This window comes from Anarhichas minor, unplaced genomic scaffold (assembly GCF_050575085.1).
Source record: "Anarhichas minor isolate MPS153535 unplaced genomic scaffold, ASM5057508v1 ptg000031l, whole genome shotgun sequence".
NCBI classification, from domain to species: Eukaryota; Metazoa; Chordata; class Actinopteri; order Perciformes; family Anarhichadidae; genus Anarhichas; species Anarhichas minor.
This window is the reverse complement of record NW_027466477.1, coordinates 4,322,167-4,350,000: the sequence shown is the minus strand read 5'-3', so window position 1 is coordinate 4,350,000 and position 27,834 is coordinate 4,322,167. Positions and strand designations below refer to the sequence as shown.

Sequence of the window (27,834 nt, the reverse complement as noted above, 5' to 3'; positions counted from 1 at the left end):
CAGATTTCTGAATTGTTTATCCTTTACAAAGTAAGCAGAAACAAAAAAAGAAGAGAGAATATTAATTAATATAAGTAGAAACATGATTCAGGACACTCTTATACTACATTGTCAAGTACTATTAAGTCATGCAACACAATGAAGAACAATTATGTTCAATAGAAACAGGGACTAGAGACAAGATTATGTTGCATTGTTAGAAACTAAAAACAAATATGTCAGACGCACAAAACATGGAAGCATGCAAAGTATTAAAAATATATAAAACATATGCAGGTAAATGAGGGTCAACAGACAGACAGACAGACAGACAGATAGACAGACAGACAGACAGACAGGTGACAGCAGACAGACTGAGGGTTATGTTCAAGTACTGCAGCTCCATTTCATTGTCACGCTGTTTTTTCGGGCAGAGCACTACTTCTTTTCCTAACTTTACCTGGAATATTTACCTTTCTCTCCCCCTCTGTACTTTACTTTTTCATAAAACACACACTCACATGAAGTAGTGGAGTAAACTTTGATGTCAGCAGGTCTGGTCCTTCTTCCTCCCCGCCGGCTGTAGACGCTGCAGAGAGGAAGAACAAAGGCTGATGGGACATCAGGGCCAAGAGAGATGCAGCTGCAACACAGTTTTAGAAAGATGAAGAAAAAAGAATGAAACAAAGTAGGAAACAGAAATGAGCAGATGAAGGATAGAATACAGGAAGCGATGGAGAAAAGATGGAGGGGAAAGGAACTCCTGGCTGTCATTCTAGTTTGTAGTTTCACCACATATACATTTCTGTAGGCGAATGGAGGTCAAAGTCAAATGTTTTTAGCTTTATTCTGTATCATTTCCTGTCATTTAATGAATTAATGCTTCAACGAGAGAAAGCAGCGTGGAGCCGTCTGTCTGACTGAGATCCTGAAGAGTAAACAAACCACGATCTATTTCCAAACCTAACTAAGTAGTTTTGTTGTCTCAACCTAACTAAGTAGTTTAGTTGTCTCAACCTAACTAAGTAGTTTTGTTGTCTCAACCTAACTAAGTAGGTTTGTTGTCTAAACCTAACTAAGTAGGTTTGTTGTCTAAACCTAACTAAGTAGTTTAGTTGTCTAAACCTAACTAAGTACCGTATTTTCCGCACTATAAGGCGCACTTAAAAGCCTTTAATTTTCTCAAAAAACGACAGTGCGCCTTGTAATCCGGAGCGCCTTATATATGGATCAATTGGTTAATTGGTTGATCCATACTGGTTGTACACGGCGCTCTGTCAAAATGTTTCAGTACGACTGGTAAACTACAAAGCCGCACTGCGGTAAACACCGGTACTGTGCTTACTCCTAGTCCAACACCACTTGTGTGTATAAAGACCCCAAAATGGCACCTTTCAAGAGACACGCTTACGACGCTGAGTTCAAACTCAAGGCTGTCAGCTACGCAGCCGAACATGGGAATAGAGCAGCAGCGAGAGAATTCAACATTAATGAATCAATGGTACGGAAGTGGAGGAAGCAAGAAGATGACCTGTGCCAAGTAAAGAAGACTAAAAAGAGTTTCCGAGGGAACAAAGCGAGATGGCCACAGTTAGAGGACAAACTCGAACAGTGGGTTGTTGAACAGAGAGCAGCAAGTAGAAGCGTCTCTACAGTCACTATTCGAATGAAGGCAACAGCGCTAGCACAGGACATGAACATCGATGAATTTCAAGGCGGTCCTTCTTGGTGCTTTCGTTTTATGAAAAGACGTAATCTCTCAATCCGCACACGAACTACCGTCTCGCAGCAACTGCCAAAAGATTACCAAGAAAAGCTGGCCACGTTCCGCGCATACTGCAAAAACAAGATCACTGAAAAGAAGATCCGGCCAGAGCACATCACCAACATGGACGAGGTTCCACTCACCTTCGATATTCCCGTGAATCGCACTGTGGAGAAAACGGGGACCAGTACAGTGTCTATACGCACCACAGGGAATGAGAAGTCATCCTTCACTGTAGTTCTCGCCTGCCAGGCTAATGGCCAGAAACTTCCACCCATGGTTATTTTCAAAAGGAAGACCTTGCCAAAAGAAAACTTTCCAGCCGGCGTCGTCATTAAAGTTAACTCGAAGGGATGGATGGATGAGGACAAGATGAGTGAGTGGCTGAGAGAAATTTACGTCAAGAGACCGGGTGGCTTTTTCCACACAGCTCCGTCCCTATTGATTTACGACTCCATGCGCGCCCATATCACCGATGGTGTCAAAAAACAAGTGAAGAAAACTAATTCGGAGCTTGCCGTTATTCCGGGTGGATTAACTAAAGAACTCCAGCCGCTAGATATTGGTGTCAACAGGCCGTTCAAAGCTAGACTGCGAGCTGCGTGGGAGCAGTGGATGACAGAAGGCGAACACACGTTCACCAAGACGGGGAGACAGCGCCGAGCGACTTATGCCACTATTTGCCAATGGATCGTGGATGCCTGGGCTGATATATCAGTCTCAACTGTGGTCCGAGCATTCACGAAGGCAGGAATAATCACTGAACTGCCAGGCAATAGCAGCGACATTGACTCGGATAATGACGAGAGGGAGCCGGGCATGTTGGATGCCGTACTCGCCCAACTGTTCAATTCGGACACTGAAGAAGAAGAATTCGAGGGATTCGTGGACGGGGAATGAACTGAAAAAGTGAGCTTTACGTGTTATATACGTACCGTAACTGAACAATGTTGAGTTATGCACTAACTTTTGATTTAGCGGTATCAGATTGTGTTTCTTTTACGTGTTTACAACTGAACAAGGCTGGGAGATATTGTGAATATGCACATTAACGTTTGAACAACGTTGAGTTATTGTGAATGCACTAACTACTTGTCTCAACCTAACTAAGTAGTTTAGTCATCTAAACCTAACTAAGTATTTTAGTCATCTAAACCTAACTAAGTAGTTTAGTCGTCTAAACCTAACTAAGTAGTTTAGTTGTCTAAACCTAACTAAGTAGTTTAGTCGTCTAAACCTAACTAAGTATTTTAGTTGTCTAAACCTAACTAAGTAGTTTAGTTGTCTAAACCTAACTAAGTAGTTTAGTTGTCTAAACCTAACTAAGTAGTTTTGTTGTCTAAACCTAACTAAGTAGTTTAGGCGTCTAAACCTAACTAAGTATTTTAGTTGTCTAAACCTAAGTAGTTTAGTTCTCTAAACCTAACTAAGTAGTTTAGTTCTCTAACTAAGTAGTTTCCTGTAAAGTTCATTTTGAAAAGACTTCATGCATGTTATGAAAATAAACTGCCACGTGTTGCAGGACTTTTGTAGGAAACTTTCATAACAACTGTTGCATGAGGATTTATTGATCTCAAGGTTTTTGAACCAGGTCCTATTCTCAGTAAAAAAGTGCACAGATGTTGCTTCAAAGTACAAGTACAAGATTCATTTCCAGGGCTCTGCGAGGTCAGACACATGTCTTCATTGGAGAAATACTTTTATCACCTTCAGGGCTTCAAGCTTCTGACCTCAAAGAACTTGTTGGCTGTTTTGTGATCCAGACTTCAAACTTAAGGAGAAAGCAGACCCACTCCAGAAAAGCCATTTTCTCGTCATTTCTAACGTAATTATTACATTTAAAATCAGTCTGTTGTACGTTGTGCCGATAAATAATTCTGTGACATCTGTTCCAGAAAGGTGCCACATACAGTAGTAAAACTTTATTTCTGACTTCTACATTATGCAGCTGCAGTGTCACTTCTTCTCTCACCAGCTGTAGTTGCACTGAACCAGTTTTTCCACATGAAGTTTAGTTGGTGGAGCAGTTTTCCTCCAGAGAGCAGCATCGCCGAGCTGCAGCCTCGATGCACAATAACGGACTCCACTTCTGTTTGAAGGGTTTTTACTTTTAGATTTCCAGCACGAGAAGGCAAAGAAAAAAATGTCTGTCACACTTTATTTCCTCCATAAAAAAAGAATCTTCTGCAAACTTCATCTCACTGTACGAAGTGACACAAAGTCTGACAGGGAAGTTTATCTGGAGCCTTCCTCATCTCCTCGGATGAAAAAAATTATCCCTCTGCACAGTTTCCCTTTTTCAGGACGAGTTTAAAGTCCTCAGAGCCGCTTCCCTTCAGTGTGAGGAAGAAGGAAATATCACTGTTGAAATAAGGATGTGCTCTGATGTAAATCTCTGGTGTCGTCTGAATCCACGAGTAAACATATAAAAGGAGGGTCGTTAAAATTTATTATGTTCCTCGTTTTGCTTCAGTGTTTCCATGAGGAGACGGAGGATGAATCTTCTCTTCCTTTGTTCCAGTTTTTTTTGTATTATTTTATTTTAATTTTATTTAAATTGTTAAATATGGACACGAATGAGGATAAAAAAGGACGTTTTAAAACTAATTACAAATATATATATATATATTTGTTTAATAACTTAAAAATGTATTTTTTGTCCCAGGTTTCTTTTATTGAATTCATCGTCACTCCTTCACTTTCTGCACATAAAACAAACAAAACAATGCTGGCATTTCTTTGTAGCATAAACAAGTATAGATTTCCCCAGAGATCCGAATCACCCGATTCATCCTGAACGCCGCCCTCCTCAACACGCCTGTCACATGTGGGGTTTTTTCTGGTCGCTCGCCGTCAGCATCAATCTGTCTGCGGCGTCGCTCAGCCGCGAGAGCGGCAACATGAGAACGCCATCAATCAGAACGCCGCTACCGCCGGATCAAACAGGAAGCGGGCTGACAGTCGTCACAGCCACGCACGCACAATCGGTTCGGAGTCATGAAAAGACATAAAACGATCGGTGAGGAAATATGAAAAAGCTGCTGCTGACAAACACAAAACACACTAAACTGGTAAACTGAAGCGGAAAGACTGAGAGTCACGCTAACACGTTAGCACGTTAGCATCCAGCATGTCGAACGTGTCCGACATTAAACGGTTAACTTTGCTCCGAAATAGAATAAAGTTTGTCCTGGATCATCATCTCAGACGGTTTGTGTTCTGTCTCGAGGCCTTTTTTAGAGTTCCATCTGGTGAACAGTTAGTAGCATGTCTAGGGCTTTTATTGTGAAAGGTACGGGTGGAAGGAGTGGATCTGCTCTGCCTTTGTCAAGGTTGAAAGGAGTAATAAAGTTTTCCGTCTTGGTTCAAAATACGGAGCCTCTGAGTTGTTGTACGCGATAGTTTACTTTTTCAATATGTCCGATTGGCACAACATGATTGGTTGTTGCCTTTAGTGATTTATTTATTTATTTATTATATAAATATATTTTGACACTTTTTTGCCGCATAATCTTTGTAAATTAATACAAATATATTTTTTAAAAAACGCCTTCAGACTTTTAGTACATTCAACTCCAAGTACATGTATTACTTATACTGTATCTAATCTATTTTACTACATCGAAGTCACATATTGCCTCCTTGTTCATGTAGTTTATTACCTCTAATACGTTTGTATACAAAGTATTAATAAACCTAATACATGAAGTATATGCACTGATACAGATAAAAATATATTTGTATATTTAGAACATATGTTGGTACTACATGTACATACACTACATATTGTACATCTAATAGTACCTTTGGAGCACATGCAAGTACAAGTACATGTAGTTCATCAGATACTATATGTAGTATGTATTGTATTTTGTAGTACATGTTGTACATCTCCTACATATTTATCTGCTAGAACATGAAGTACATTTACTACACAAAGTTTTAGTATATCCACTGGAACACACACATTACTACCTTATTCATGTAGTACATTAACTCTATTGCAACTATACTACCTCTAATACATTGGGAATATTCTGTAGTATCTGACTCAACGTAGTACATTAAGTGTATATAGTGATACCGATAAATACTTTACACTACATGTTCTAATTTGTTCATGTTGTAGTAGTACATGTAGTACTTTCGCAACTCCAATATGTATATCATGTAGTGGTTCATGTTGTACAATACACCTCCCTATTACTGTCTATCTGCTAAAATACTACTAAATAGTACTTTTACTACATGAAGCTGTAGTACATCCACTGGAACACCTGTAGTAGTACACATATGACATCACCTCATATGTCTAATACATCACCTCTACTACCTTGAATACATTTTATTATTATATAGTTACATATGTACTAATATGCACACATGTGAGTACTAATATATCTAGTACATGTAATACAGCTAATTATACTTTAAACTTTACTCTTAACCAGTGGCGGGCCGTGCATTCTATACCTGGGCCTTCACTGCTGTCCTCATCATGACGCACAGATGCGGTTATTGTTTGTTTCGTGTAAAAATGAAGCTCAAGACCTTTAAACACACTAACTGCAGAGTGCAGGTACATGAATACGCAGAGAGTGCGTCTCCTCCCCTCTCTGACTGCAGCGTGAGGCTGCTGTGAGACTGACCTGTGAGAGCTTTGGGGCTCACGGCAGCACCGCTGCTCGTTCACCACCGAGCAGAACGTACGAGCTTTAACGTCAGAGTCACAGCACCACAAAACTCTCCATCACCAGAACAAGTCTCTAGATTTGTCGCTAGTGGCTTTTGACAAATAAAGTCTCCATGAGGGTTTGTAAAGTCACCAGATTTAGTGAGAAAGTCGCAAGTTGCCAACACTGGCACCAACTAAATATGTCCCCAGAGCAACATAGGACGTAACAATGGTTCCTATCACATATTAAACCAAACACAAATCCATCTTCATAAAACAAGTTGTACAAAACACAATCTATAAACAAGCATATTAAAGCTGCTGCAGATGTACAAACAAGAGCAGTTAACTTACCAGAGCTGTTGTTCACTATTTAAAGACAAAGTCCATCCTCCTTTCTTTGTTAATAAAGAGTTTAATCTCACGGTTGTTCAGTACATCCGTGGGTTTTAGTTCCAGTAAGAAGTCCTTCTGGATTCATGGTCGCCAGTGAAGACAGTCGAGCCTCCCCAGTTGTATTTCTTGAACACGTTTTAATGTGTTTGAGGCTGAAAATGTCCGCTCCACAGAGGCAGCAGATATTGGGATTGTCACCGCCCAACAAGTCAGGCTAGCCCACTGACCAATCACGTACTTATAGGCCAGCTAGCAGCTCTGACACGTCAAAGAATACGCCCAACATGTCAAACTAAAGATCTGATTGGTTGAACACTATGACAATCAACAACATCGTCCCCATTCACTTAAACTGCACATGGATTCACTTGTGAGTCTGCAGGCCTCGGGCCTCTGTTCTTACCTAGAGACACAGAGGTGAGATCTGATTGGATAAAAGCTCTACTTAAAACAAGCTGCACTGGAAGCAGAGCAACTGAGGAAGACAGTAGCTGTGCAATGAGAACATAAGATGATGGGGAAAATATTATTATAAATTATAATACATGTAGTGTATTTAAGAACAATTATTAAATTATAAAATAGATATAACTTTGTGATTCTGTTCAGGCCAGCAGAGAAGGCCTTGCAGGCTCTGACGGCCCACCACTGCCCTTAATACATCTAGTATATTTACTCCATGTTTTTTATTTATCAGAGGAAACTTATTCAGATTTTTTATCTATTTATTTGTTTCAGTTTGGGTTTAATTCAGTCCGATTCAGTTTAACTGAGTTTTTGATATCGAGTCCTATTTTTCTTCTTTTTTTTCACGAGACAGAAACAGAAACAGTTGGTTTAAAACTGGAACATCAGACAGACAGACAGACAGACAGATAGACAGAACCATTAATAAGCCCCCCCCCCCCTTCACCCCCGATCCTCAAATGCATCCTGGGAAATGGCAGGAGAAGCTACAGCCACGGGGCTGCGACGCTGCAAATTTATTCACTTTTGTAGGATAATTGAATTTTTCCTTCATAGTAGGCCGATTACACAGGGGTGTAAGTACAAGTGTGTGAGTGTGAGTGTATGTGTGCGAGTGTGTGTGTGCGAGTGTGTGAGCGTGTGTGTGCGAGTGTGTGAGCGTGTGTGTGTGTGTGAGCGTGTGTGTGTGTGTGAGCGTGTGTGTGTGTGTGAGCGTGTGCGTGTGTGTGAGCGTGTGCGTGTGTGTGAGCGTGTGTGTGTGTGTGAGCGTGTGTGTGTGTGTGAGCGTGTGTGTGTGTGTGAGCGTGTGTGTGTGTGTGAGCGTGTGCGTGTGTGTGAGCGTGTGTGTGTGTGTGAGCGTGTGTGTGTGTGTGCGAGTGTGTGTGTGTGTGCGAGTGTGTGAGTGTGTGAGCGTGTGTGTGTGTGTGAGCGTGTGCGTGTGTGTGTGTGTGAGCGTGTGTGTGTGTGTGCGAGTGTGTGAGCGTGTGTGTGAGCGTGTGTGTGTGTGTGAGCGTGTGTGTGTGTGTGAGCGTGTGTGTGAGCGTGTGCGTGTGTGTGAGCGTGTGCGTGTGTGTGAGCGTGTGTGTGTGTGTGCGAGTGTGTGTGTGTGTGTGTGTGAGCGTGTGTGTGTATGTGAGCGTGTGTGTGTGTGTGAGCGTGTGTCGGTGTGTGATCTTTTTTTCTTCTTCCTCTGGACTATTAATAATTTACTGCTTGGCGTTTCTTTCACCGTGCAGATTTATTTCACCTCGACGCTAATTCTGTCCTTTTTTCAGATCTGATCTGCAGGATTCTCACATTATTTATTATTATTTATTTATTTTCTACGTTCCGGTTGGTTGATGTTATTTACAGTTGGAGGAGGGGGGGTCACGGAGTTTGGTTTACCGTCTCAGCTTCCTGTTTGATGCTCAAGTGTGCGAGCGACAGGAACAACGTTACTGATTGTTTGATGCACAGAAAACAACGTTGACAGCTCTGTAGAGTCAGAGTCTCGTCTCTCCGTCTCAGCGGGAACATTAAAGTCCATCAGATGTGGTCACATGGTACAGTTCCACCACACGAGGCCTCAGTGTGGCTCGCTGTTTGTGGAATTTTAAGATTTTTTTCCCGAGATATGAAGTATTGTCCAGAGAGAGCAGAGACTAAATATGTCCACAGAGACAGATAACCACACCCCCTTTGTTTTCCAAACACATTGAATATTATAAAGTACGCCATTCGCTCTGACTGTTGCTTAAAAGTCTCACCCTTTAAAAGTCTCACCCTTTGAAAGTCTCACCCTTTAAAAGTCTCATCCTTTAAAAGTCTCACCCTTTGAAAGTCTCACCCTTTGAAAGTCTCATCCTTTGAAAGTCTCACCCTTTAAAAGTCTCATCCTTTGAAAGTCTCACCCTTTGAAAGTCTCATCCTTTAAAAGTCTCACCCTTTGAAAGTCTCACCCTTTAAAAGTCTCATCCTTTGAAAGTCTCACCCTTTAAAAGTCTCACCCTTTGAAAGTCTCACCCTTTAAAAGTCTCACCCTTTGAAAGTCTCACCCTTTAAAAGTCTCACCCTTTGAAAGTCTCACCCTTTGAAAGTCTCACCCTTTAAAAGTCTCACCCTTTGAAAGTCTCACCCTTTAAAAGGCGAGAACGAAAGTTTTCTGGATTTTATCTGGAGCCACAAACAGGAAACACGGTGACGTGTAACGTTTATTCATCTCAGACGTGATTTAAAGATTATTTCTGATGATTGTAAACAAAGAGAGGTGACAGCATCTTTCCCAAATCATAAATTCAGCCTTTAAATATCATCACATTAAAGTCCCTTAAGTATTGTCTATAAAATATGTTTATTAACCCGACATTTACTTTATTATGATATTACTAAATAAAATAGATCAAACAATTGAAATGAATGATAATCTCAATAACAGAACTAAATCACTAATCCAGGAGAAGGTGTTTGAAGACAAAGAGGAGGAAGTCTTCATCTAGGATACGAGATATTAAACCAAGGAGAGGAGACTAATACACCTGTTTCTAACAAAGAGGCCAAAACACAGGAAAATATGCATTTAAAAAGAAATATATATATGAATACGTGTAGACAGCTATGGCCTCTTGTCTCCATGTGAACACCTGAGACACCAGCGTTGTCTCAGGTGTCTTCATGGAGAAGAAAATGGACTCTCAAGTGTCCTCATAGAGACACAAAGACGTCCACACGTGAGAAGATAATAGACTCAAGAAGCCCATCATTCTGCTTTTATTATTATTATTATTCCCTCCATTGTTTTCCTTTTTACTTCACATCCCTCCTCACAGGACAGGACGCTCTGACAGGAAGTCAAACTGAGCACGAGGAGGACGTTCGTGACATTTTTCTTCACAAACATCATATTTCATTCTAGAGAATCTAGCGTCCTCCACATTGCGTTTCTGCACTGAGGGAGACTTCGTCTGCAGAGTAAATGTAGCGTGCACTTAAATCTGGCAACAAGCGTCCAAATACATAAAACATAAATGAGAATCTAATACAATCGTTGGCCGACTGCGTTGGTCGTTTCTCTCAGTAAACAAGAGAAGAAAAGAAAATCACCTTAACCAATCGGATGTGAACACCGTCTGACTGAAAAAACACAGAGTGAGACGTCTGTGGTGAGACGGAGTGAGACGTCTGAGGTGAGACGGAGTGAGATGTCTGAGGTGAGACGGAGTGAGACGTCTGTGGCGAGACGGAGTGAGGCGAGACGGAGTGAGACGTCTGCGGCGAGACGGAGTGAGACGTCTGAGGTGAGATGGAGTGAGACGTCTGTGGAAGAAATGAGAGTGTGAATCTTTCTTTAAACAGACGCACATGAGCTGCAGCTTCTGTATTCAGGTCAGTCTGTGCATTCAAAGCAAACACTATGTTCCTCAGCATCTTTAATGACATCTCACACACACACATACACACACACACACACTCACACATACACCGGGCACTGGCAGGTCAAAGTTATAATTTGATATATTGGAGACTAAAGCTATAGAAGAATAAACAGAAGTGTCTGCACAGTTTTTAAACATGTATTATTTTAGAGCACCAGTGAGTCAGTACCATTCATGCGTGTATTTGAGTCTGAAAAGATCAGAATCAGTAATAATAAAGACTGGAAGCAGGGGGAAACAGCTAGCCTGTTAGGAGCTAAAAAGGTTTATTCTGTACACAAAGACTAATGTAATGCCAACACTGTCTAGAGCAAGGGATGTCAAACATACGGCCTGAGGGCCAGAAGCTGCACGCCGAAGGGTCGGATCCGGCCCGCTGGAAGGCTGTTAAAGTGCAGAGAAGTCAATAATTCTAAAATGTTCTTATCTGTCTGCTACTTGTGAGGGAAGGTGAGTGGATCAAACAAACAGGACTTTCAACCAGGAGACCGGTGTTCGTGTCCCAAAGTGATATTTGTTCCATGATTTCCGTACTATTGTTTCGTTGTTAACTTCTTATTTGAAACCCAAACTGGATGTTTTTTCTAATCCTGACGAAGAGGTTTTGTTGCCTAAACGTGAACTCAACCGCGACCGTCCGCTGGACCACCGAGTGCTTTAGAGAGCCACGGAGCCTGAAGAAGAGTCCGTGTGTGAGGAGCTGGAATGAGAGTAGATTCCACATGCTCACATACAGACTACAGACACTGAAGGCACCGTTTATCCACAAGCTGCTGCTGGAAAATGTCAAAAAAGGAGAGAATTGAACTCAGAGTGTCGGTTTCTCCAAGAGAAATGGACCCGCTCCTCGGTGCTGCTCCTGAATATGACGTTCAGCTCCACTATTAAAACTCATCGCGGCGAAGAGTAAAACAGAACTCGCAAGGACGACTGAGAAGAGAGAAGATTAACGATGTGCTGGCAGGTGTACGGAGTCGTAGCCTGAATGAAATGGTTTCACTGGTCCGGTCCACTTCAGATCTAACTGGGTCGAACGTGGTCCGTGAACTACACCGTGGCTGAGCACAGGTTCACTCTACATGATGCATGAGACCAGATCTGACTAATGACTTCAGGAAGCTGCACACAAAACTCACAAAACTCCCCCGAAAACCATAAAATGTTTCTTTATTTTATTCCCGGTTGTGTAAAAGTTAAACAAACGGGACACATTACGAGTCAACGAGGGGATGGTGGGTGTCATCTTGGAAAAAAGGCGGGCTGGATGTCTTTATGCTAAGCTAGGCTAACCGTGACCACAGATCATTGTCCACCTCCCAGGAAGGAAATACAGATTATAAAGCTTTTTTTGCCAGGAAACCAAACACAAGTGGTTTTCAGTTTACGTGTTTATTCCTCCCCCCTCCCCTCTCTTTTTCTCTCTGACCCCCCCCCCCCCCCCAGTGTGGAAACCTTGCCGGCTCTAATTAAACTTCGGTCAGATTAGAACTTTGCCTTGTCAGTCTTTATTCATGCTTAAACAAGTTATTACTTTTTGAGAAATTAAATTAGCCGGCAATTAATTAATCGACACAGAGCTGGGAAAGAGGACGAGGGGGGAGAGGAGGGGGGAGTGAAAGGAGAGTGAAAGAAGACAGGAAAAAGAGAGGAGGGGGGGGGGGGGGTTCTGGTTTGGCAGAAAATGAAGGAAATGGAGACATAGATTCATCTCAGAGAGAGGAGAAGGAGAGAGGAGAAGAAAAAGAGAATTACAGATATTTAAATGTCATCTGTTCTTTCACTAATTAGCAGGAGAGAGAGCGATGAAGATGAAATCCTTTCTTCCAAACATCTACATTTGATGTTTTCAGAAGTCAAAACTACCCTCTTCCTCCCCCCCCCCCCCCACTTCTCGTTTTTACAAATCCAAAATAATTCACTCTCTGACGAAGGTATCTACTTTGTTCCTCGCTCTGATTCTTTCCTCGTTGGTTTATCACAAAATGACAGAATAGCGCTTCCACAGCTCATGTTTTAAAATGACAGATATATGTTCTAATAACTTCACGTATCGTTCTTCTTTGAAGCTTCAACCTGTTTCCAGAGTCAAACGTTTCTGATTCAAAATGAGTCTGGAATGATTTAACATTTTCACCAAATTTCAACCGTGCATATTTAATATCTTTGGAAACGTTGGAATCTCCACTAGAATTTAAAATCTTAAAGTCTGAACGTTACAATCGAGCAGAAGTTGTTTCACAGTCTCTGACCTGAAGAAGACTTCCTGTGTTTCCTGCGCTTCATCTGATTAATAAACTCTTTTTGGGGTTGAACCTCCGGACATCAGATCGAAACTGCGTCTCAAGAAAACCAAAGTTTGTATTTGTAGCATTTTGTGTTTGAGATCAACGGCCGAGAGCCGAGAAAACCGCCCGGAGCGACATCAGGAACAATAACACAGCAGCTGCTCCTGGACAGTCATATTTGACCGCTTCACGCTGCTGTGAGCGTGTGTGTGTGAGTGTGTATGTGTGTGTGTGTGTCTGTGAGAGTGTGTGTCTGTGAGTGTGTGTGTCTGTGAGTGTGTGTGTGTATGTGTGTCTGTGAGAGTGTGTGTCTGTGAGTGTGTGTGTGTGTGTCTGTGAGAGTGTGTGTGTCTGTGAGAGTGTGTGTCTGTGAGAGTGTGTATGTGTGTGAGTGTGTATGTGTGTGTGTGTGTCTGTGAGCGTGTGTGAGTGTGTGTCTGTCTGTGTGTGTGTGTGTCTGTGAGTGTGTGTGTTTGTGTGTGTGTCTGTGAGTGTGTGTGTCTGTGTGTGTGTGAGTGTGTGTGTCTGTGAGTGTGTGTGTGTCTGTGAGTGTGTGTGTCTGTGTGTGTGAGTGTCTGTGTGTGTGTGTCTGTGTGTGTGAGTGTGTGTGTGTCTGTGTGTGTGTGTGTCTGTGTGTGTATGTGTGTGTGTCTGTGAGAGTGTGTGTCTGTGAGTGTGTGTGTGTGTGTGAGAGTGTGTGTGTGTCTGTGAGTGTGTGTGTCTGTGTGTGTGTCTGTGTGTGTGTGTGTGTGTGTGTCTGTGTGTGTGTGTGTGTATGTGTGTGTGTGTGTCTGTGAGAGTGTGTGTGTGTGTCTGTGAGAGTGTGTGTCTGTGAGAGTGTGTATGTGTGTGAGTGTGTATGTGTGTGAGTGTGTGTGTGTGTGTGTGTGAGTGTGTGTGTGTGTGAGTGTGTATGTGTGTGAGTGTGTGTGTGTGTGTGTGTGAGTGTGTGTCTGTGAGCGTGTGTGAGTCTGTCTGTGTGTGTGTTTGTGTGTGTGTCTGTGAGTGTGTGTGTTTGTGTCTGTGAGTGTGTGTGTCTGTGAGAGTGTGTGTGAGTGTGTGTGTCTGTGTGTCTGTCTGTGTGTGTGTCTGTGTGTGTGTGTGTCTGTGTCTGTCTGTGTGTGTGTCTGTGTGTGTGTCTGTGTGTGTGTGTGTCTGTGTCTGTCTGTGTGTGTCTGTGTGTGTGTGTCTGTGTGTGTGTGTGTCTGTCTGTGTGTGTGTCTGTGTGTGTGTGTGTCTGTGTGTGTGTGTGTCTGTGTGTGTGTCTGTGTGTGTGTCTGTGTGTGTGTGTGTCTGTGTGTGTCTGTGTGTGTGTCTGTGTGTGTGTGTGTGTCTGTGTGTGTGTGTCTGTGGGTGGTTGTTGGCGTCACCGCTGATTGCCGCGGGGGAAGCAGCAGAACGCTGTTCTTGATGTCTTTGAGCTGCACCTCCTCTCACTCCTCTATTGTTCCTATCAGATAAATTAGAGTCATTGTCATCGACGGAGAAAAAGTCATTAATTGAAGTTCTTTTTTATCCTGCTGCAACTTTAACACACACACACACACTCACAGACACACACACACACACACACACAAAACGAGCTTCAAAGTAATTAAACACATTAACACTTCAAGCGGAAGCAGAAAAAGAAGCTCTCTTTTGTGTACATTGGCTTCCATTTATCAGCCAGAGAGAAGAGGAGCACGAGGGTTTAGCATATATCTCTGAGACTAAAAGGGAGGAAGGGGAGAGGGAGGGAGAGAGAGGGAGAGAGAGGGAGAGAGAGGGAGGATCCGACTGGGCTCTTTGCTTTAGTCGACAGCGTAGAATGTCAGACACTCATCTGGAAATTATTTCCATTTCATACCGCTGACATCTTCCCGAGCGAGCCGCTCTGAAATCTAATTAGTTTGACCGGAAAAATGGTGACCAAGGTAGCCGAGTGTATTATGCAGAGAGAGAGGGGCCGTCGGGGCGAGCGAGGGTCCCCCCGGGTTAACTGGAACTCAGGAGTGCAGATAAAATAAAATAAAAAGATAAAAAACTCAGGAGGGCTCCTCCATTTTAAACAGCCCTGACTAATAGAGGCAACCTTGAATTCAACGTTACGGCCCCTCCGACAGCCGAGGGAACCGCCGGAGAGAGATAGCGGTGTCCTCCTCCGGTGGGTTGACTCAGAACTTTCTCAAACTTCCCTTAAATACTGGTGAGAAAGCTGCCGACACTTCTGTCATGTGACTCTCTCATGGCATCCAATAGCTTGTTTGCATTCACGTGACTATTATGACGCGCACAATTCAGATGGAGGGCAGGAAGTGAAGAACCTTTATACTGCGCCGGTTGTAAATGGAGGAAAGTGAAAACTTAAAGCGGTTGGTTGAACCTGCACGCTGCAGTAATTGCCAGAAAATAATGTTTCGCAGTTCAGTTCGAAACACTTGCTGTTTTTAGCCAAGTTAGCTTTTTTATGGTTAAGGTACGGTGAGGGTTAGGAAACTCCAACGCTTAGTTAAGGTTAAAGAGTAACTTATTTTCCTGAGTTTTGTGTGTAAGTGACGAGTATTTTTTAATTTGGTCCAGTTTTGAGGGAGAACGCTGCAGATGGCCGCCGCTAAATGTGCTGCAAGATGAACTGAGCAGCGTCAACGTGACGCTATGTCAACTGAAAGTGCTCGTTGTTGCTACTGAGAGGCTCAGTTATTATACGTGTGTGACGAGATTATGGAAAGAACCCACAGAGAAATAAAACCTTTTTCTTCAGCTGGTTCACCCTCTACCTCCTCGTCCGTATACCTTTTATAAATAAGGGCGACCAATCTGATTCAAAGCCCTCATCCACATTGTGGAAATAGTGAAAAATCTTTTAGATAATGCGTTAAAAAAAGGACTACTACTAATAAACATGCCTTCCATCGGGACTACAACTAGTGGCCAAAGATTCAGCGTGAACCTGAACCAACACCAATAACACCAGAGAAAGTTCATCAATGAGGTCGATCCTCTGAAGCCTACTTTCAAAATTTCAGCGAAGAACTTGAGTGCAGATGAAGAGGCCACATTAATGTTATCACAACAGATCAAGATGTCAAAAGAAAACAATCATTACATTAATCACATCAATATTAAAGTAAAGTAGAGGACACTTTAAATCAAAGTCTGTATCTAATTGAGGTAAAAATAAGTTCTCAGACGATGACGATGTTTTTGCTTCAGTCACTAATGAGGGTCAGCAGCAGTAAGAACTGCTTCATCAGCATCTCATCTCCGTCTCTCCTTTGATGATGATGATGTGGGCTCGAGGTGAGTAGTGACTCATGTCCATCACCAGAGGAAGGCCTTATTAGCCAAACCCCCGTTATTGATCTTACATCTTAGCCACAATCCGCTCAAACCCCCTCATCATGCTCGCCAATTAGCTTCATCTCAAACCAGAGACAATTAGTTATTGTGCTTAATTAGGACGAACACGACCCCCATCAGCCCGACGCTAAACTCTGTGATTAGAGCTACAGATCGGTGCCGACGGCCCGAACGAGGGTCGAACTCTGATTTGACTCCGCTCTGGTTTTTAACCAGTTGTTATATATCGAGTCAAGTCAGGCCTTTGTTTGCTTGTATTTCTATCAGAGACATATTATTTCCAGTTGATCACTCTTTTGTAAGACCTGTTCCTATTTTCCGATCTGGTTCTGTGTTTTAAGTCTCAACACTTCCTCCTTGTTTACCTCTTGTCTTGATTAACTCATTCAAAGGTATATTTCCACAGCACTAATTCAGTCAGCACAACAACAGAGTCACACCAGGCTAAAACCTATTCCTGCCACTTCTACTTTGTCTTTTCTAATTTCTGTCAAGCTTTTACTTCCTGCTGTAGTGTGGCCATATGTTTCATATTAAAAGCCTCCTAGTGTCTCAAAGGGCTGGCATGTATCATTCACGAGTTAATCCCAGACATCAACCTGTGTTTCAGAAGAGAGAAGTCAAAGCTTCACGTGTTAAAGCTGCATTCTCTCTAGTGTCCACCAGGGGGCGACTCCTCTGGTTGTATAGAAGTCTATGAGAAAATTACTCTACTTCTCTCTTGATTCATTACCTCAGTAAACATTGTAAACATGAGTTTATGGTCTCAATATCTAGTTTCAAGTCTTCTTCAATACAGCATGATGTTCATTTAGTACATTATGGTCCATTTAGAGTCAAACAGACCATAAAGCAGGGGATGCTTTAGGGCGGGGCTACACGGTGATTGACAGGTCTCTACCAGAGACGTATACGGCTATGGGAGTTGTATCACAACTTTACTCCTTTCATGAAAGATAATTTCTATTCTTCAGCGTTTAGTTTTACTTAGCGTCACCTTCTTTGTGTCACTTCTGGTTGCAAAAAAACAAGATGGCGACGGCCTAAATGCCGAACTGAAGGCTTCAAAACGGCAGTCCACAAACCAAAAGGTGACGCCACTATGACAACATCCACTTCCTATTTACAGTGAACCTTCTCAAAGGTTCTTTTTTTCTGTGCAACATCTCTTTTTGACCAAACTGTTTTCATTCAATAGTTTATTTAGAAAAAGTCTCGACCGAAACTCACCACTACTTGCAGGTGTTGCGCAATAAAATTGTGCCAGGGATGGGCGTGATTATGCCCTTAGAACCGCTAGAAGGCTTTTATTGTGAAAAATCTGACTTAAGCAGGAAGAGATAAGAGATGTTACAAATATGACAAAAGAGGAAGCAATTGGAGATAAAAGTGTGAGAACTTGAGTCGTATCTTGGTGAGAATGATACGTTTGAGTTAAATATACATATTATCATATGTATATTTATTTAGTTTTTGTTCTGTCTCAGTGACACATTGAGTCGTGGAGCAGACAGGTTGTACTGAAGCAACATGTTTGATGACATCAGCCTGTTTCCCTCCTCTTCCTCTCGTAAACATCAGCTGTTCAAAGATGGCTCCCCAGAGAAAGACGCTGCTCGTATAAGTGACAAACATAAACAGAGAGGAGAGTGTAAACTGAACTGAGGAAGGTGAGCGAGAAGAAGGATGCTCAGATAATACAGAGTAAGACACGTTTTCACGGATTCTAAAGCCTTTAGAAAAAGCTGATGGAAAGACTTGAAAGGCAGACATGATGTGATGGATGTGCTCAGTGGCCTCAGGGCGAGGCATCTGTCCCAGTCTGAATGTGCTGGAATACCAGTTTGATTTGTGGTAAATCCACAAATTCAGTCTTAAAACTGGTTTTGATTCAGCGAATCTCCAGAAAACAGAACCTCGAGATCAGAGCAAGTCGATCAGGTGTTAGTGCACTTATCGTGGTGGTTGGTATTTGGCTCTAGTGGTGGATACTCCCAGATGTTTTCGATGGGTTTAGAGGTGTGTTTGTATGAGGATCTTCTCCATAGTCAGGTAAAGCAAAGTAATGTACTACTGTGGACGTATTTTAAACAGTGAACGCTATATTCTGAATATTTGAACCTCTCTGTTAGCTCGGCTCTCTTTAAAGACACCAGACTCCATTCACAAAAACTGTAATTTAATCTTTTGGAAAGCAGGAATTGGCTGCTCTCATCCAGGATTTGCAGCAACATCTGCAAACAATAATGCGCCGTAATTTGTAGATAGCCCACGAAATATAATCCACATAATGATGAACGTGAGCCGGTCTACCGTCAACTCCATCGGTTAGTTTGTGTTATTGTGTGACTTTGGTTAGTTCGGATTCATCAGCTTCAGTACAAACACTTTGTACATCTTCTTATTTTATGTACAAGAATACGTAAAAAAAGGTAAAAATGAATCGGAGCAGTAAGAAAGAAACAGGAGCAGCTTGAAAGACAACAGACCAGAATGAAAGTATGAGCAGTGAAACACATGAGTCAGAATAATGTCTAGATAATAAACAGAAAGAAAGTATTTAATGTCTGAAGCTATGAGCAGCAGTCACACAATACATACTGAAGAACCTAAGAATGTTGCAGAATGTTAAACTAAGCCAACAGCTGGAGGCCTCTCTCGTACTCACAGACACAGAGTCGGGAGTCAGAGGTCTTGGTTGTTGCTGGACCAAGTCGGCCTCCGGGCTGCGGTCCAGCTGAACTTGGCCGCCGAGTCTTTTCTCTGTTGTTTGTTGAGCCGAGCAGCTCTGAGGGCGTCCGTGCTTTATAAGCCTCCTGCTGACACCACGTTTAGAGGCAAAGCACTTATTAAACAGCCGCTCTGAACTCAGCAGACACTCGCACATGACTTAACATTTCTGCAAGCACCTTGCTTTTTGCATGGGAAGTGCTTAAAAAACTAAAATCCACGGCAGCGGCGGCGGCCGTGAGAATGTGTGGAGGGGAGCGGTCGCTGCTCAGCACTCCCCGGGATTAGAACGCTCACATCAACCCGCAAACAGACAGAAAAGCCGACTGTAGCGCCTTTTGCCAAAAAAAGGAGGCAATGAATTTAAATTATGCATGAAGCAGAGGGCATTTTGGGATAAAGCGCCATTCCCCGAGAGGACCGGTACCCCCCGCCCCCCCCCCCCCCCACCAGCCTCCAGTATCAAAGAATGATCTAATGTCACGCACAGAAGAAAGGTTACTCTCTGCATACGCATTGATATTTCTGCTTCCATCTCTGACCTTTCTCCATTCGAAGCTGTGATTCTTTAAATGCGAACTCGCTTTCTGTCCGTCTGCATGTCTCAGGATTAAAGCTCCTACAAAACCAACATGAGAGAGTAAAGACTATCTCACACCCTTAATATTCATAACAATCAATATGTTTTTGAAAAAAGACAGAAATCAATTTTGAAGCATCTTCTGTGTCATTTCTTGCAGGTGCAGAATAAAGCAGCGACAGTGTTGTTATTTTTCTTTTAATTGTGCGAAATAATTAACGTCTTAACGAATCTGAGTGCGTTTCTCTCTTTTTTTGCCTCCTTTAAATCATCTGATCCTGTTTCAAGACTCTTGCCAGCCAGACAATATGAAGCTGAACTGTGAATCTGCTCTCTCAGGTTTGTTGGTTTTTAGGGCACTAAAGTAACATTTACACAGAGAAAAAATACCAATGTTTGAGACTGGATACCTTTATCTGTATTCTGTCGAATACAGTTGTGTTTACAGTCAACTTTAAGTCTTCACATCTTAAAGGAAATTGTTCTGCAGCCGGTCATTTAACCGAACCACAAACACACATCCATTCACAAGACTACACAAAAACAAAGAACATCGATATCAATAAATAGAGACAAATAGAAGACTTTTAGACCAGGCTGGTCTCATAAAGCATTTGTAGATATACCGAAGAAAAATAATGGACAGTAATTTGTAGATATCCCACAATTTCTTTAGATGTTATCCACGTAAGCTTGAAAGAGGAGATATGAAGACCACTAACACACACTTTATGGGTCCAACAAACAGCAATCCTTCAGTCAGCAGACCGCTGTTCGTTCCTCGTGTGAAACAAGAAGTCAACATTGATGTTTTTGTCACGTAACTTTCTCACTTCAGTAATGACACTTCTACAGTTATTTTACAAAACAATGATATTTTCCTAAACCTAATTAAGTAGTTTAGTTGTCTAAACCTAACTAAGTAGTTTAGTTGTCTAAACCTAACTAAGTAGTTTAGTTGTCTCAACCTAACTAAGTAGTTTAGTTGTCTCAACCTAACTAAGTAGTTTAGTTGTCTCAACCTAACTAAGTAGTTTAGTTGTCTCAACCTAACTAAGTAGTTTAGTTGTCTAAACCTAACTAAGTAGTTTGGTTGTCTCAACCTAACTAAGTAGTTTAGTTGTCTCAACCTAACTAAGTAGTTTAGTTGTCTCAACCTAACTAAGTAGTTTAGTTGTTTCAACCTAACTAAGTAGTTTAGTTGTCTAAACCTAACTAAGTAGTTTAGTTGTCTAAACCTAACTAAGTAGTTTAGTTGTCTCAACCTAACTAAGTAGTTTAGTTGTCTCAACCTAACTAAGTAGTTTAGTTGTCTCAACCTAACTAAGTAGTTTAGTTGTCTAAACCTAACTAAGTAGTTTGGTTGTCTCAACCTAACTAAGTAGTTTAGTTGTCTCAACCTAACTAAGTAGTTTGGTTGTCTCAACCTAACTAAGTAGTTTAGTTGTTTCAACCTAACTAAGTTTCCTGTGATGACTGAAGTTTATTTTGAAAAGACTATATTCATGTAACGAGCATGAATTGTCACGTGTTGCTCGATTTCAGAGGAAAACGCACAAAAACTGAGGAGTAACTTTTCGTAGGATATAGTACGAACCGTTGTATGAGGATACGTTATTTGGATAACGTGATGATCAGTTCCCACTTTTTCTTGATAGGAGTCTGAGAACTGAAGATACACAGAATAATGACATATTATGGACCGCTGACACTACTAGAGCTCCAATCTTCATCTTCATCTCTGAGCTTTTTATCCTCCACTGTTGCCTCCACGTCGCTCATCCTTTCTTTGTCTTCCTCTTTGCAGACCTCAGGCCTCTTCCCGACGTGGCGATGACCGGTAACTGCACCCACGAGTGCACCGAGTTTGGCCACTCCGACTCCTGCTGGATGCCCGGCGAGCCTTCCCCCACCCACAAGGTGTCCATGAAAGCCCCCATGCTCTCCACCTTTGTGCCTTACCAGGAGATGGACGGGCAGGAGCAGCTGATGGCCAACGGCAGCCCCAAGCCCCTGACGGAGGAGCGCGGGACAGGCGGCGGCGGCGGTGGCGTCGGCGGCTCCAAAGTGGCCAACATGCGGTTCATGACGCCCTACAGCAGTGCCTACCCGGGGGTCGGAGACTCGTCCGGTAAAGACTGTGGACTGGAGGAGATCCCGCTGAGCCAGGCGGTGGAGTATCACTCTGCCACCACTCCGACCGGCCAGACCTCCAAGAGGGAGATCTACCTGTGAGTGCACGGCTCTCCACCTTAAAACAACCTCTACGCCCTTCGTCATCCGCCCGTTGCTGCTCGCCACCCCCCGCCCACCACACTGCCGCCCCCCCCCCCCCCCTGTGCCTATTCGTCACTTTGCTGCGGCGCCAACTCCCCTTCTTCCTTTTTTATAACTGCATCCACCGTACAAGGCTTTAGACCATCTGCCCACACTCACCCACCACGCCCCCCCCCCCCCCCCCCCCCCCTCTTAGAAACCAATCACATGTAAGATAAAATGAAGTCAAATCAATGGAAGATAAAAACACGCGGCTCCTGCTGCTGCGGAAGGAATGTAAACTACACCACTTCGTTGTGATAATTTAATGGGAAACTATTTAGCTACTCACGTATTTGAGTTGGATTTTTGTGCTTTAGGCTTTTGTTGCTGTGTTGGAACAGAAAAAGATTTTAAAAAAAAAACACCTTCGGGGGAGAAGAACTATTTGTAAATCCTACTTAAGTATACTGTGTAACGCTATCTATCCTGAATATTTTTTGGATTTCCGTTTTTATTTCTCTCTGTCGACTCCGGGAAGAACACTTTTGAGCCGAGTTGCATCAAATCAACCGGGTTCGTTTCTATCAGGAGCAGCTTGTCGTGAGACGTGAAGTGCGGCTGTTTTCCAAACCTCCGGAGCTGAGAACTCTTCAGGTCTGTTCTTCTTCTTTTCTTTAGCCGTGAAGAGGTCTCTCTTGTTCTCTTGTTCTGTCAGTGTACAGAGCTGTAAATACTCCAGACAGTGACAGAGGAAGCTGCTGTGGCCGACCGTGTGGATCCGTCTTCATGTAACATCTTGATGGACTGAAAACCTCCGCATGTACAGAGAAGCGGCGCCGCGGCGTTCACATCACACTGCAGGAACCTGGACTCTTGAGCATCACCGACGGTGCCGAGTTTTGTTATTATTTTTGTTTCTCTCCTCTACAACGGTTCGATGTGGGTTCACGAGGGGGCAAAAACCATTTGAGCTGCACCGATATCGATTCATTCAGAAGGGTTCAGTCAGTGGATCGGCCAGCGCTGAGTGTCCAAGTAGCGATTACACTGTCAATGCTCTTGTCAGTAGTTTACCATAAAATATACTTAACATGAAAGTGTGTGACAGTGAAATTTATCCTCACAGAAAACTATCCAAAAAGAGTCTCATGAAAACATATTTACTTTGGTTTTCCCTTTAAAAAATGATCATTTAACGATATTACGATTACAATTTAATTCGAGAGCTGAAACTATGCATCTACTAACAAAACAAAACAAACAGTTTAAGTCCTTAAATCAAGCAGAAGTGTCAAACACTCGTTGGTTCCAGCTTCGTTGATGTGTACACAGAATATTTTGTTTTTTTTTAAGACATGGACCAAGATTTAAAAACAGCACCTTAGTCTTAAACTGTGACGCGCATGAATCACTTTTAAATCTCTTTTTTAAGACTAAACCAACAAGTGATGAAATCATTGATATCATCCGATGCAAACGTTTTCTTTTAGGTTTCCTGGTCGTTAAAGATAAAAATGCAAAAGTTTGTCCTGAATGTGGCGATAGAGGAAAGCCGAGAGGTCGTTTAAATCAAAAGGGTTTCATCCTCTGGGGACCATGAATACTTGCGATTAATTTCATCCTATTGGACGGCCGTGCAAAGAGGAAAGATCAGGAAGTCGTTAGGTTTCATCCTCTGGGGACCATGAATCAGTTGTATTTTCATGTTTGTCCCTCTGACAGTCCTGCAGGTTGAACCCTCTTCACATCCCAGCTGTGGCGTTCGAGTGTCTGTTTGTGTAAAACTGTGCTGAATGTTTTCTTCCCGCTGCGTTTGTGAGCTCTCCGGTCAGTGTCTCTCATTACTTCCCACCTCTTTACCTCCTCAGTGTGAGGCCGAGCCGTTCGGCGTTTAGCAGAAGTATTTATTAAACCTGTTAGCTCTGTGCGGCGGTGGGGGTGGGGGAGGCGGGGGAGGAGGTGGGCGCCGCTTCCCGCGGTGCTGCCGTCTCACTGAAACGCAGGATTAATGACAACCTGTACATGCTTCAAGTCCACTAACACCCTCTTCACACAGCGCGGCGAGGAAACTCTTGATTACAACCCCGAGGCTTTCGCACATTACCGGCCGTAATTTGCGGCACTAAAAGCGAGTCGGGTTTCTTTTTCTGGAAGTTCGTTGATTCATTCTCGGGGCGCGCGTGTTAATGGCTGCCGAGCGTAATGAGAGATCTCACCTGTAGTGATGCACACCAGCTGAGACCAGATGGACGGAGAGGGAAGAGGCTCAGTGAGCAAAGACATCTCCCAACAGCTCGTTCAGTCTCTGACTGAGTCCTGAAGTCTGAACACACAGAGACGAATCAGTTTATAGTTGAGTAGATAAGTATCGTTCATTAAACTGATCTTAAATTAACTCATGTCCATCTGCAGAATAGAGATTCATAATCCATCGTCACATTCAAACAGACTTCCACAATCACCACGTTTACATGCACTAAATATTCAGGCTTTTGCTTTCATTCAGAGAAGAATACATTCCTAATAACCGGTTTACTACTTTATGGGAAGTGAAAATAAATATTCCTCAAAGATTCACATTTACATGCAGCCATTCAGGCTCCTCGTCTTCATCACCAGTGAATCCCACGATGACGTCGTTCTGTCCTGCGGTTGGCGTGTCGATGCTTAAATGAAGCATATTAAATGAACAATATCGTCATGTTGAGAAAGAACAGTCTGCATGTAAATGTAGTTGATGTTGATTTGTGTGCAGCACCAAACTTCCCACTTTTGAATATTACATGTTTGATCTACAGTCAGCGCAGTAGAATCTTTATTTCGTGTACGTCATTAAGTCAAACCACGAATCGAGCTCACCTCGCTCCTTCTCATGCATTCATCTCTAGAAACGTCCTGAAACACACGAGACTTAAACATTAACTCACAGAACCACAGAGGGAACATCTTCTCCAGCCGATCGGACCGCTTCGCTCATTCTTTCCTTCTCGTTGCTGCTTGATTGTGTTTTATTGAACATGTTAGTTTTTGATGAGTGTGCGGATGTTAACACGATTCCAGACACGAGTCCTCCGGTCTCTGAAGGCCGTTTGATTCATTGTGGAAGTATCTGCCACACAGTCCCAGTCTCCCCTCTGCACACACATCCAGCATCATTCCTCTGGCGCTCAAACCCGCCCAGTGACAGAGATGGAGAGTTCTCGAGGCGCTGCCTTCTTCCTCTGGTGATTTAACACCGGCGCTCTGATTGATTATTTACGGGTCCACCGTGGAGGTCCAATCGACTCGCCTCCTTCCCTTCTCCCCGCTGCCACGCTTCGCTGTTTCACCGTCAACAAGTCATTTCTTTTCCGCTCCGGTCTGCCCGCCCGCCGCCCGGCTGGCTGCCGGACTCCCAGGTGACCGCTGTGTTTCTCCGTCTCAGCTACAGAGGGAGGAGAGGAGAGAGGCCAGAGAGCCGTGTGGCGTCAGTTAACCTCAACTCTTTGCCACCAATTAACCCCAGAAGAAGAAAGGCAACCTCTGGAGACCTCTGGCGTGTCTGTTGGCTTCACCTCAGACCCAAGACTGCTTCTGTGTGTGTGTGTGTGTGTTTTGCTCATTATGTTGTTAAAGGTTTTAAAGACTTTTTTCAGCCACAACTAGATAAAATATATATTAAAAAAAAAAAGTAATTAAATTAACTACATGGCCAGAAGTATGTGGACATCCAGTAATTCCAACCAACAAAAACACTCCGACAGGCGCCTGTCTGCTGGTTTCAGTCCGTCCACCAGATGTTGAACCAGCTGCAGAGATTTGATCCCATTGGGTCCAGCTCTGACTCACACAGTGTCCGGTCCAGTTCATCCTAAAGGAGTCGGATGAGACTGAGGGTCAGGACCTAACTGGGAGCTTTGTGCACCACTGAAGCGTTGAAACAGGACGAAACACAAACTGTCTCAAAGTTAGAATGTTTAGTATGCTGGAGTGATTTCCTTCATTGAAGGTATTGATCCAAAATACCTTCAGACCACTAAAATATAATATGGACAGTTTATGTCAATGTTGAACACATTTATTGCAAATTTAATTTTTCATGAAAGTCAACATCTCCGGCTGTTTATCAGTGAAAATTAATAAAATTCTGCAGTGGTTTGAAAACAAATTGACAGTTATAGTATTCAATTCCCAATATGTGAATGAATGTGTACATCATGTGTATGAATGTGTGTGTGTGTGTCTGTAAGAATCAAGTTGGTTTGGTCTTGAGGCTTTCTGCTCCCTGGAGGAACACCTGAACCCTCAATACACCACCACCAACTACCATCAACCCCCGGGAGAGCTGCTGTCACACACGCTGACAGCCTCTGTGTGTGTGTGTGTGTGTGTGTGTGTGTGTGTGTGTGTGTGTGTTCAGCAGGTGTCTCTGCATGCAGAGCGTCCACCTTTCCCGTCCTACTGCCTCCACTTTCACTTTCAAATCCGCTCCAGTGACAGAAAAGCGTTGAAACGGTTCCAGAGGAGAATCAGTGGAGATAAAACCTTCTTCTTCTTAATTAGTCGTCTCTAGATTTCTGAGGCTCTTCATGTTTCTGATCTTTGAAGTGAATTGAAGGGAAAAGAGATATCGATCAGAAATCTGAGTTTTCTGAGCAGCTCTGATCATCATTCAGTAGAAACATGCAGTTATTTCTACCCGTATGAATCTCTGTGTATTTCTAAACACACTCTGATTTACAGTCTTTAACGCTTCCCTCCATCTGAAACGCAGTGTTTTGGCACTAAACACGTTGATTTATAATTAAATTAAAGTGCACTAGTTTGCTTCTAAAGCACTATAAAGACTTTCTGATTCATGACTTAAACGCATGAATGTCTTCTTAAAAATGCTTATTTTTTAAACCTATTTGTTTGCGACTGATATTAATGTGAGAAATCCACAGAAGAAGAAATATTTTGTGTCTCAAGTTCATTTCTACAGCACTGGCTGATTCTCAAAGCTGCATTAATCAATATGTTTCATAACAATGGTTGAAATGACTCTGTGTCATGTCGAAGGACATGTTTGCAGTGATGAACCCACGGAGGTTGTGTCCTCTGCAGCTCTACGGAGGTTTTTTAGCCTCTTTTAGCTCCGAGTTTTTGGGTTTTGCGGCACATTTCCTGTCAGCAGTTGGTGGAGACCAAAACTAGAGCTGAAAGAGAAAGAATATTGACTTAACATCCATTAGGTGACTCGACACAAACACTCTTTTGCTAAAATGTTCGAAGTAATAACTTTATAAAGTGTGAGTTTGTGTTCACAGCTTGTTCTGCTGCCCCCAAGTGGCCAGAAATACAATATATTACAATTGTTTAGTCTCTAGTTTATGCAGTTACAATGAAAACTGAAATACTTTCTCACGGTGTGCGTATATTTTACACACAAAATGATTGCCATCAATTTTTTTGATGATGTTTTGGTGCAGCTTTTATTGATAAAAGGTTTGGTTGAATTAACAAAGTGACGTTTGGATAACTGACTGAATGCAGGAAGATAAAAGCTCCGGCTGAGTCTTCACCTTACTCACAAAACATCTGCATCAGTTTCCAGATAAATATGAATGACTTCACTGCAATGTGAACTTAATCCAGCACGAGTTTGACTTTAGTTCCTTTGGTTTCTTTAGAGAGCTCAGTTTGAGACGCAGCCTGTGTTCTGTTCTAAACTCTGATCGGGTCTCTTTATCGTCATGTTGTCGTCGCTGCTCCGACATGACGGTGAAACAGGAATGTTTTCTTGTTTTTCTGAGTCTGCAGTTTGATGAAAGCATCACTTTGTTCAGAGACTCAGTCTGACTCAGTGAACTCGTCCTTCCTCTCGTCCCTCTCGTCCACTAATATATTTAGTCTGAAGAGTCTCTGCCTCTCATGTCAGCATCGCTCTTTGTGTTCGGGACGTTTGCATTGATGCTTTTATT

At 42.8% G+C, this 27,834-nt stretch overlaps 1 protein-coding gene across 1 annotated transcript in view; it reads left to right on the top strand.

The window, feature by feature from the left end:
- LOC142964717 (protocadherin-1-like) overlaps nt 1-21,868 on the top strand; it is a 159,978-nt gene extending 138,110 nt beyond the window's left edge. The window contains exon 4 of the mRNA XM_076105205.1: nt 21,441-21,868. Within this exon, the coding sequence (XP_075961320.1) occupies nt 21,441-21,868 (428 nt within the window). The remainder of the gene's footprint in view (nt 1-21,440) is intronic.
- The last annotated feature ends 5,966 nt before the right edge of the window (nt 21,869-27,834 follow it).